General features: G+C 43.4%; 1 protein-coding gene across 1 annotated transcript; it reads right to left on the bottom strand.

Annotated features, from left to right (window-relative positions):
- Window positions 1-1527: 1527 nt before the first annotated feature.
- CGCA056_v012739 (uncharacterized protein) lies at window positions 1528-1905 on the bottom strand (the record flags this gene model as incomplete). The annotated part of the gene is made up of 1 exon (XM_037327983.1): window positions 1528-1905. The coding sequence occupies one exon, from the start codon at window positions 1903-1905 to the stop codon at window positions 1528-1530; it is 378 nt and encodes a 125-aa protein (XP_037174492.1).
- Between the last annotated feature and the right edge of the window lie 10874 nt (window positions 1906-12779).

Below are 12779 nucleotides of genomic sequence, written 5' to 3'. Positions count from 1 at the left end.
CTTGCTGCCGCCTATCCCTATCACCTGCATAATCGGCGTGTGCCTGCTGGCGATAGTAAGCACTGCTTCTCTCTGGTTTCCCTGGAACCCTGCTGAGTCGTCCCCTGTTATCTGCTGCAGCTGGCCCTCTAAGTTGATCCTCCTCAGTTTCTCAAACCGTTAGAGCCTCGCCTCTATCTATGGCCCTTCGTACGCCTCCGTCTTCTTCCTCTTGCAGCCTGTGGAACCCTATTTCGACTCTGAATCCTTAGCGCTGAAGCCTAGAAACCTATGCTACTGACGGCTGACCTTGTGGAACTATTGCTGCCTCGCTATAAGACTGCTGCTGAACTGCATAAGCTCTCATGCGTAGATCATACCCGCCAGCTGTATGCTATATCCTGCCTGCAAGTCCCACAGGCTGTCCTTAACCTCATCTGTTCCCTCCTCTGATCCTAAGCCACCTTCTTCTCCGCCTAGCCGGCTGAACGACTTATTTAAGTAGCAGTTAGTAATGCTGATAGCGATATGCTGCTATATGCTTATATTGACTTAGCATCCCAGCAGTCTTATGCTGGTCTGCTGTATAATCTGCTGCGCTCTGTCTGTCGTCCACGTTTGCTTATCCTTCCACATCTAGTCGCCCACACTTATGCTCTTATCACCAGCCTCATCTGCATTTATAATATGATTGTTGCTATCCCTAACATCTATATTATCATCACTTTGCTCTTCTGATCCTGCTGCTGCACTGCTTTCTTCTAAGTCCCTCTGCTAGGTGATGTTATCCACCTATATAAACGCACTATATGCGCTGGCCTTATTTATAATGCCCTGCACCTCCTGCCAGAACGGCAAGATAAGCTATAGATACCATACTATAAGCTTGTCAACCTCCCTCAGCAGATACCAGTGGATCACTTTCGCCTGCCTGGTCGTCTTATACCCTTTGTAGTACGCTGTGACAAAGCATAACATCTTATTATGCACTAGTATGTTGCAGACGCCCCTGTTAACTGTGTTAACTGTCTGCAGACTAGCAAGCTTGCTTGCCTGCGCTAGCTGCCTGCTAAGCATGTGCAGAAGCATCTACAGTCGCTTGCAGAGTTGTTTGAACGTCCTCCTGAACTCTTATACAGCTGACGGCTGGAATAGCTGGTCTGTCGTCCTGCAACTATTGCCTATGCTGCTAAGTCCCCACTGTTCTGCAGCAGCAGGTGACCACACCAGCCGCATAAATAGCTATCCATCCCTAGCGGAGACCTAGCTGTTGCGGTCGTTAGCGAGAAATAAATACCTAGGCTTTATCTTGCTGTGGTTGTCTTTAATTAATAATAATAGGATAGCTAGTAGTTACAACTAGATATTGCTTTTAGGACCGTCTGGCAAAGCTAAATCCTCTGTCGCCATCAGCCCTGCAAGCATCTCCTGCGTCTCCTGGACCAGCTTATATAGTGCGTCTAACAGCTGCCCTATTATAAACCATACCTATCTGTATGATATGCAATCACCTAACCAGTCTATAACGCCAGCTGCTGCTATATTATATTAGATATGCATTCTATACGTCTGCGTCTTGAGAATCCAGTCTATCAGTGTCAGCTCTGCATCCTTATCGCCTGTCGTCTGCGTTATAAACTGCTGTACCTTCGCCTGCGTGTGCTGGAACAAACTCTGCGCTACGTCCTCTGCTTCATCCTTCCCTAGAGATATTTCCAGCTTAGCAACCTCATCACGACGTTTGGTGTATGCCTGATGGATCACCAGCATGCGCGCCACCTTAACTACAGCTGAGTACTTCGTCGTGTAGTCTGTGATCTGAACCCAGCCGCTATCCTCAGCAATGCCTATCACTGCGAGTGCGCTGAGAAGAGCACTGCTGTAGTCTCCACCCTTCAGCTGGTGGTCCAGCATGCTGATAAGCATGTTGAGTGCTGCGCATTCCAGCTTCTCCTGCGTTTGATCCTCTATACCTATGCTGGCTGCTTCCGCCATCTGCTTAAATAAGTCCCACGCTTCTGCCTGTGACAGCGTCAGTTTATATAGTGGCTGCTTATTGTCGTCTATTTCCTGCGTGCAGAACCAGACACACAGCAGATATAGCCACACGCCCTTATATCTCGCCTACATATCATCCTCTATGCGGTTGTCAAACAGCCGCCTTAGCTTGACGTGCGCTTCTATATGCTGCGCCTCAAACAGCACAGCCAGCCCAACAGTGTTAGGCGCAGACGTTGCTCAAGCCTGGTCCAGCACGCGCTCAACTGTTGCCCACATCGCCTGAAGCATAACCTCATCTTTATTAATAGGAGCTGTTGTGTTGAAGATTGCGCTGGCACTAAGCCCTTTTAAGTGCACCGCCTATCCCACACAGGCTAGCCACAGGCTGGGCTCTAACCTTTCGTTAGCAACACAGATTAGCTTATTGTGGCTGGTCTTCACACGTTCTGCTTAGACTTTCTGGAGATCTCAAACGCAGTCTATAGCCTGCCAGCCTGGGCTTCTGTTTGGAGCGGCTTGCAGAGACTTATGGGCTGTCTGCCTCTAGGCCACCTCAAACTATCCGCTTGCATCCTGCGTTAAGAAAAACCGCTAGCATAGCACCTCTGTTATCCATAGCAAATCCCTGACTGTGGTGGCTTTCTTGCGAACATCACCCCCCTTCTGCTAATCATTCTCCTATCTGTGTTCTGCCCGATAATGCTCCTGCATGTTTCGCACGCAGCGGCAAACATAACGGCATGCGTGGCAGCGTAAACCATCTGTTTAGGGTGGTGCGATATAGGCAACTGGCTTAACTGTGGGGTCTAGGTATTAGAACAACTCCAAATCAGCCTGGCTGCAGATGATGCTTAGGATGTTGCTAACTAATCTAGCCACTTTTACCCTGGCCTCAGCAGTGATTAACCGATAGTGGTTTTGCAGATATGCTGCAACTTCGTTTGCTACTACTGCATACTGACATAATATGCATATCAGAATGGAATACTGCGCGTTATGGACAAATAGCTCTATGTTTAGCTATATAGATAGCTTGCTTTGGTCTGCTACTATTAAATGATTCCTCTTATCCTCTTTTTATAACCTCACCTTCCTGCCCCTTAATTCCATATACTTTCTCCTTGATCTACTTTTAACCCTGCCTGCGTTCTATCGGTCGGTCGGGCTCTCTGGCCTGGCTGAATTCCCTGTTATGTGATTAGCTACTTGATATAGGGTTTAGTGTTACGACCTGTTATGTATGGATAACAGTTGACCGACCTACTTAGGCATCGGGCGGCTAGGATAAGATATTTGTACTGCAGGATCATAGGAACAACAGGGACTCACTCGGAGACAGAAGAACTATAGTATAGGTCACATGACGATAAGAAGGACCGACGAGAGATAAGCGGTCCTGACCTAGGACCGACATAAAGAAAGCGGTCTACACCTGGGGACCGCTCAGAAGATATTGGTCCTCAGTTTAAAGAAACTACTTAGACTTATATATAGTATGACCCTGAGCCTGGCTTATGGTCAAACTTCTATAGCTCTTCAGCAATCAACTTAGTACTCATCCTCATAGATACTCTCAGCTTACCTTCACTGCGAATCACTTATTAAGTCTAAGACTGATCACCTTAGCCTCTGAAGAACTAATCTACTACAGCCTACGAACTACGACCTACGACCACAACCCAGTATACTGTTAGAACGTATTAATCCCCAGCTTCTGTTAGCAGACCCTACTGTCGGATAGCTGACCATAACACTTTGATTACTCCTGTTCAGTAAGTTGACTATTAATTCCTACTAACAGTAAAGAACGATAATATCTTCCCACGCCTCTGTTAAGTCGCCTACCCTGGGATCCTCGTCCACTTCAGGAGGACGAACCACCTAAAACCTAGCCTAGGAACTAGGAGACCAGAAGATAAAGGACGACTCAGACAGCGAGGACGACACCAAAGAACTTAAGCGCCAGCTTAACAAGACTAACAGCAACTTTAAGGCAATGCGCGAAATGTTCAACCAGAACGCAGCGGCCCTTAGCGAACTCCAGGAATAAGCCTGCAAGAACTAGGATCTAGAGAAAGAAGTCGCCACCCTCTAAGCTGCCGCTAACGTCATATCCGCCCCAGTTGAAGGATAAGAACGCCTCAAGCTTAACACGCCTTCCACTTTTAACAGGACCCCAGGATAACTTAAAGGACACCTGGTATAAGTTTGAACCTACCAGGCCTTCCACATAAACACCTTCCAGAACGACACTAAACGTGTTGTACACGCAGCCACCTTCCTTTAGGGATAAGCCCTTGCCTGGTTTGAACCCCTTAAACAGGAATAGCTTAATAACCCTGTTGAAAAATACAGCTAAGAAGTTAAGGATATCTTCTTCAGCTTCACAGGCTATATTAAGGCCCTAGAATCTCTCTTCCTTGACCCTGATAAACAAAGACAGGCTGAGCGAGACCTATCCCACCTACAACAAACTAAGTCAGCTACGCTCTACGCCGCAGAGTTTAGGCGATTAGCTGCAAGACTCTATATAACTAACGAAAGCAAAGTTTTTGCCTTTTATCAAGGACTTAAGGATGATGTCAAAGACGAAATAGCTAAACTGGAGACACCTCCTAGCTTCCTCGCCTACGTCGAACATGCTATTAAGGTTGACAACCGCCTCTATAAACGACAAAAGGAATAAGGAGAGAAACGATAAAACCTAAATTCAGGACGTAAGTACTAATAGCAGCCTCAACAGAAGTTTAACAGCTAGCAGAACGACAACAGACCCTGCAACAACTAGAATAACACCCGCCAGAGCACCGCCTATAGATAACACAGCAGACCTATAGATCTCAGCATAATGACCAAACCTAACAACAAAAAACCTTAGAACCCTAAGTGCTACAACTGCAATAAGTAAGGCTATATCGCTAAAGACTGCAGACAGCCTAAGAAGCTCCCCTGAAGACCAGTGGCAGAACAACCTCAATAAGTCAACATAATTGCAAAAGCCCTATATGCATCCTAATTATAGACTGGATGCTATAACGACAACTGCTGAATTCACCTTAAAGATAAAGAAATATTAGGACACTACCTAAGGGATAGCAACCCTGGACGGTCTGGTTATAATATAACCATCCCAGACACTCGCCCTAGGACCCTGGCAATAATGCATTCCAGCAACAGCAAAGTGGCTAGAAAACCAGTTGAACAACTTAACGAGATGCTATAAATTTAGCGATTAGAACTAATCACCCCCTATATAACTAGCTAGCAACTCCACTATAAAGAACAACAAATCAAGAAGGAAATAGAGCTAATCCAGCAAGAAGACGACAGACAAATATAACTATATCAATAATAAGAATCAGAAGAAGAACCAGAACACCAATATAATCCTCTGATAGAACAACAACTCCTCAGTATGACCAACAACTAGGCTTTCAGAGAAGGAGAAAGCTCTTCCTATGACTCAGATAAACCTTGCGACGTTACCCGATAATGCGCTCAGACAGAGATCACCTATAGGTTCACCCCTAGTGTGGATGACTCTAGCTCTGAAGAGGAACCTAACGACCAGGAAGGAAGAATCAAGCAACTTCTGAGATACTAAGAAATCAATATGCTTTAAAACAAGCAATAACGCCACTTCTATAGCACCTCAGCAGCCTAATGAGACTGAGGCTACACCCCTCAGCTATACACGAAAGATCATCCCACACTGAGAAGCAACCACCAGCTTCACTGAACCCTCTTCTGGCCCTAGTGCTTCCACGATAAATATAAGGAACACATAGGAGAAAAGCATAACTACTAGTTCTACCCCAGAAGACATAACGACGAACCTATCCATGAGATCTACTTAACCTCCATTATGATCGGATAGACTATAGTACTATTCGAAGACAACCTTGCAGTCTTTAGACCTAGTCCTTAGTTCCCTATAAGATGTTAATATGACGACAGCATGAAATAGGATGAATACTAATAAGACGAATGCTAAGTTTACTACTAAGAAAAGGCATAAGCCTAGAGAATCGCAAAGAATAGACCTAGACCCCTATAGGTTAGGATCTGCGAAAACAGCCTCGCAAAAGCATGATGAGAGGGAAAGCAGATCACCTACCTAGGATAACTAGAGCAGTCAAAAAACTAGACTCGCCTACTGACGACAGATCATAATAGGCAACAAACATAAGATCTATTCACTAAATGACATAAGGATATAAGGGTAATATTAAACTTGAAGTTACTATCAACCAGCAGACAACACTTATGCTGATCGACAGCAGAGCTGAAGCAAACTTCATTACCCCCCGAGCCATCAATAGGCTAGAAATATGATGGGGAGGAAAAGAACGACCATATCAGTTACACACAGCAGAAGGAGAAGAATTCAAGTACGAAGGAGGTACCATCTATAATGAGACTGCGCCCCTCGAGATGAGCTACCTGAATCAAAAAGAAAGAATCCAATTTGATATTGCCGATCTAGGAATATACAACATAGTGCTAAGACTACCCTAGCTACAAACAAGCAACCCACAGATAGATTGGAGCAAAGGCTAACTCCATTAGGACCACGATGATTCAGTCCCTAAGCAGCCCTGTCAGAATCAGGCCTCAAACGAATTAATACGACAAGGAACAGCAAAACGATACCTCTGTTACCTTAAAGCAAAAGAAGCTATATTATAACCACTGATAACGATAGATCTCAAACAGAAGAACGATCCACTTCTGTCTATCCCAGAAGAATATAGAGTGTATGAGAAACTCTTTGCAGCCGAATTAGAAACAGGACTGCCTGAACACACCAGTTTCAACCACAAAATACCCCTCAAAAAAGGGAGGGAACCACGCTTCAACAAAATCTACAGACTCAACCAGACAGAGATAGAAGCCCTAGATAAGTACCTTGAAGAAAACCTTAAGAAGGGATACATCAGACCCTCAACGTCACCAGCAGGAAGCCTAATCCTGTTTATACCTAAAAAGAACAGAAAACTACGATTATGCGTTGACTACCGCATGCTTAACGAAATAACGATTAAGAACCGCTACCTACTACCGCTTATCGACAAGATGAGACGACTCCTCTATAGAGCTAACTGGTTCACAGCCCTCGACCTCAAAGGAGCCTATAACCTGATCAGAATGAAGCAAGGAGAAGAATAGAAGACCGCTTTCAGAACATAAAAAGGATATTTCAAGTACCTCGTTATGCCTTTCAGCCTCACTAACGCCCCTGCAATATTCCAAAATATGATTAACTAAGTCTTATACAAATATGTTGACATCTGCGTAGTAGTCTATCTTAACGACATCCTTATCTTCTCATTAACACTTAAAAAACATAAGGAGGATGTACACCACGTCTTATAAGCCCTCTAAGAAGCTAAGCTATTAGTTGAACCTGAGAAAAGCGAATTCCACACACAGAGGGTGGAATACCTCGGATTCACTATCACCCCTAGAAAAGTCTATATGTCAGAAAACAAAGTCAAAGCTATTAAGGAATAGCTGGTACCTAACAACCTCAAGGAAGTCTAAGGATTTCTAGGTTTCGTCAACTTCTACCGCAAATTTATCAAAGACTATGGCAAGATTAACGCAGCTCTTATAAGCCTCAGCCGCAAAGACACGCCCTTTATATGGGAAAAACCACAACAAACAGCATTCCAGAAGATCAAGGACCTCATCGCTAGCAAGCCCGTCTTAAGCATTCCAGATCCAACAAAACAGTTCGAAGTAGAACCTGATGCATCTGACTATGCGATAGGAGCATAATTATCTTAATGAGATTCAGAAGGACGACTACACCTATATGTCTTCTTTTCTCGCAAGCTCCACAGACCTAAACTCAACTATTAGGTTTACGATAAGGAACTCATGGCAATCATTAAAGCTTTCAAGGAATAGAGACCTGAGCTCTCAGGAACCACATATGAAATACTTATATATTCAGACTATAAGAACCTTTCACACTTCACAACTTCAAAAGTATTAAATAAACGACAGATTAGATGGTCAGAATTCCTATCAGAATTCAACTTCCAAATTATCCACCGCAAAGGATCAGATAATAGTAGAGCTGATGCTCTCAGCCGACGACCAGACTATAACGTCCTAGTACCTGAAGAAACCCAGGTGATTCTCAAAGGAAACAACAATAGAGACCTAGTGCTAGCAACCAAACTCTTAATGATGGCCGAACAATCTAGTACTAGCCCGCCTAGCAAACTAGACGACAAAGCAATTATGGAGTTTCACGCTCGCCCTGCATATAGTCACTAAGGAATCACAAAAACCTAGAAACAACTACGACAACAATATAGAGAAAAGGTCACTAGAGAACGAGTGACAAAAGCAATTAAGGATTATGAGGTCTGCCTGAAAAGCAAACCCGCTCGACATCAGCCGTACGGCATGCTATAACCCTTGCCTATGCTGCAAACCGCCTAGCAATCCATATCCCTCGACTTCATCGTCAAATTACCAAAGTCTCAAGAACCCCTTATGGGAACACACTTTGACAGCATTCTTATTATTATGGACCAACTCATAAAGTACGCCTACTTCATCCTATATAAAGAAGCAAGTAACGCTGAAGAATATGCCTATATATTTCTTAAATATATTATCGCTAACCATGAAACGCCTAGAGAGATTATATCAGACAGAGATAAGATCTTTACTTCTAAATTCTAGAAGTCAATCATATCACAACTCAGCATCAAATAATTAATATCCACTGCATTCCACCTGCAAACCAACAGACAAACAGAACAAATCAACCAAATCCTCAAAATATATCTCTACGCCTATGTTAACTACAACTAAGATATTAGGTTGTGTTGCTACTAATAGCCTAGTTCGCCTACAACAGCGCAGTAGGAGAAAGTACCAGGGAATCCCCCTTCTACCTCAACTATGGATTCGAACCAACCGCCTATAGAGAACCCTAAACAGGCCTAGCTGCAGTAAAAGCTGTCGCCTCAATACGCTAAATCAAGGATATCCAGGAAAACGCATGCAAAGAACTCAAATTCATACGACAAAGAATAATAAAATTCAGCAACAAACAAAGGATTGAGGGACTAACCTTAAAAGAGGGAGATAGCGCCTATCTCATATAGCGAAACATCAAAACAAAGCGACCAAACAACAAACTCAACTATAAAAAACTCAGACCTTTCAAAATTTCACAAGTAATCTCACTAGTTAACTACAAACTAGGACTCCTAGAAACCATAAAGTGTCACCTAGTATTCTATATCTCACTCCTCAAACCAGCACTATATAGATCACAGACAAACGATATTATTATTATTAAAGATAACAAACCAGAATATGAAATCAAACGAATTATCAACTATCTTAAAGAACCAGAAGGGTATTAATACCTCGTCAAATAGAAAGGATACAGACATAAAGACAACATATAGGAACCAGCTAAAAACATCACTAACGCAGCAGAAGAACTCACGATCTACTGGCAACAACACTAAGAATGAGAAGTCACACTAACACCTGCTGTACTAGTCCAGAAGAACGCCAGATATAAGCGAATCAAGCACCTATATCGCTTCACTAAACCACCTATCAAAGCAGATCGACTGCAATAAGGAAAATTATTTATTCGCCTAGGAACACCAGAAACAAACTAAGATGACACTAAAGCACCACTAGCATCAGACACTAAAGGGCCTAGATCGACAAAGTCCAGACTAAAGCTAAACTCTTGCCACTCTGGATCGTTAGGCACCCTAGCAGCCTGAAGATCGTTCACAACCTACTTCTTATGAGCATCTAACGTTAGAAGCACACTATCCTCCTCGTTGATTTCCTATATTCCCTGCTTAAAAGCCTCAGTCTGACGCTCTCTCACTAACTTCCTCGTCTTATGAATACAACTTAAGCAGCTAGCAGCCTCTGCTATTTAAGTCTGCAAACGAGCAAACTCCTGATGAAGTGTAAGCAGCTCCTCACCAGCCTTCTCTTCTTTTTCATCCCACTCCTTTTGTTGCTTATTTAACTTTTGCACTACAATATAGTTAGTTATCGCTCAGATAAATTAGGATCAGAAGTCACTATATGAGTTGAAGCCACTAGAACGCCATCATAAGGCTTCTTCGCCTCGATATATATATGACACCTAGATGATTTCTCACCAAAACAGCAAGGAACCTTTGCTCGAAAACAATAGGTATAAGGCATGTCGCTAGCTAAAGAATAAGACTTAACGTATTTAATTAAAGCTTCACGCTCACGATCCTTGAGCGTAGTGATAACCGATTTCTTTTTCGATTTTTAGATATAGCCTGACATAGTGTCAGCATTATGAGTAAATCAGGAAGCATAATTAATAGATCCCTAACCTAGGACTAACGACCTACTTATGTTAGGTCTTAAGGATAAGACCTTTGGAGAGGGGACCTGATGTTACAACCCGTTATGTATAGATAACAGTTGACCGACCTACTTAGGCATCGGGCGGCTAGGATAAGATATTTATACTGCAGGATCATAGGAACAACAGGGACTCACTCGGAGACAGAAGAACTATGGTATAGGTCACGTGACGATAAGAAGGACCGACGAGAGATAAGCGGTCCTGACCTAGGACCGACATAAAGAAAGCGGTCTACACCTGGGGACCGCTCAGAAGATATCGGTCCTCAGTTTAAAGAAACTACTTAGACTTATATATAGTATGACCCTGAGCCTGGCTCATGGTCAAACTTCTATAGCTCTTCAGCAATCAACTTAGTATTCATCCTCACGGATACTCTCAGCTTACCTTCACTGCGAATCACTTATTGAGTCTAAGACTGATCACCTTGGCCTCTGAAGAACTAATCTACTACAGCCTACGAACTACGACCTACGACCACGACCCAGTATACTGTTAGAACGTATCAATCCCCAGCTTCTGTTAGCAGACCCTACTGTCGGATAGCTGACCGTAACATTTAGGACCATATCACAAAAACATCTACTACCCTATTCACTGATTTCTAGACTCATATTATTAACTATAACACTGGGAACTAGATGGTTAGAATCGCCTTCATTCAAGCTTTAATTGCATCCGACTTTCATATATTTTACTACTGGAAAGCTCAACGGCTTCTACGCTGCTAGAAAACAACAGCTTCTACTCCCTGTCTGCACGGACCCACTTAATTTTTGGTGAGGGATTCAACAGCTTCAAGTAGAAGCTGTCGTTGCCTATATGTTAGGGTTGCTCTATCTGTTGACATAAGCCTGTTCAGAGCTGTTAAGAGCTGCGTTATCTGGTCCTAAAGAGGACGTATGCTTGCGTTGAACGCTTTGTTGATCTGGCGATCAATCTCAGCATTTATTACGTCGTTTGTGCTACCCTCTGGCGGATCTATCATGCCGCTCTCGTGAGGTTCTGTATAGCGTCTTCTCGTTATGCTACCCTCAGCGAATCGTCATGTCGCTCTCGTGAGGTTTCGTATAGCGTCTTCTCGTTACGCTACCCTCAGCAAATCGTCGTATCGCTCTCGTGAGGTTTCATATAGCGTCTTCTTTTGTTGAGCTTAGAATATGTAAGGGGCTGGCCCCTAGGCTTATTCAACGTAGAGGTGCCGTCGATTGACTATTGTAAGCTGAAGAAGGAGGAAAGGACTTTACAGGGATAGGCGCCTAGCAGCAGTGATGCAGACTGGGGCTAGGCGGTGTGCTACAGCAGAATAGTGGATCCGGCGGAGCCGGATCTCGGTAGCTGCTCCGGCAAAGCCGGAGATCTCGGCCGGGCTCTAGCCCGTTACAGCAGGGGCTACTAAATATATTTATACTTATATTAATAAGTTTTAATAGCTTTAGATAATAGCTATAATTCTTAATATATTAAAGTGTTTATAATATTAATAAAAAGTAAAAAAAAAAAAGATTAATACTAACCATAGTTAGCTTAAATAATAAGACTAATAGCTTATTTTACTTAAAATTAAAATTAAATCAAATTATCTAATAGATAATAATAGTAGTTAAAGCGTTATATCTACTTATAGTCTGCTTCTAAATAAGTATCTAATTATAAAGAATATTTCAGCCTAAATAAGAAGTAGCATAAATAGCACCTATCTCACGCAATCTACCTATTTCTACATGCTATTATTAGTCAGCTGCATCTTAATTCCTAACGTCTCTGATCGGTCACAGCAGACGTTAATAGACATGCACCATTGCATTCCATCGCGAATATGTCCAATTGACTCCATGGCCATGTCCGACCTGTCACTGTAGGTATGTATATGATCAGCATTAAGACGTGTGATGGTGCTGCAGAGTCCTTATGCAGGTGCGCGCGCTTACATGCAGGCCTGGGAGAGGGGATTCTGCCAGGATCCCAACAAGATTTAGGTCCTTGGATCCGCAGTACCTAAAATCCCCAGCCCCCAGTTCGTCAGAAATGTCCAGGAAAATCCTAGACGTGTGGATTGATGTTATATGTCTTTTGATGTCTTTTGCAAGACTTTCAAAGCCTTACTGGTGTCTTTGTTCGTGGCGATGTTTCTGATGCAAGTCGAGATACCTCGGATGTGGGGCGGTGTTTGTCCGCCCCTCGTCTCTCCCTTCCTCATCCAATGGCGCCAAGCCTCGCCAGAGGCAGGCTGTACTTAATTGTCCCTCCCGCAGCAATCGCAATGTGAACCTGCAAGTCCACATCCTCTCCCTCTCCATTGATCCCAGGCTTTTCCTTCACTTCCCCGCCCTCTCACCAAGCAAAGAACCAACTCCGATACTGACTGATCCACCACATTACATCAATCAAC

Source organism: Colletotrichum aenigma (assembly GCF_013390185.1).
Source record: "Colletotrichum aenigma strain Cg56 chromosome Unknown KSG_Cg56_contig08, whole genome shotgun sequence".
Classification (NCBI taxonomy): Eukaryota; Fungi; Ascomycota; class Sordariomycetes; order Glomerellales; family Glomerellaceae; genus Colletotrichum; species Colletotrichum aenigma.
The sequence above is the reverse complement of the archived record's forward strand: the minus strand, read 5'-3'. Positions and strand labels throughout refer to the sequence as shown.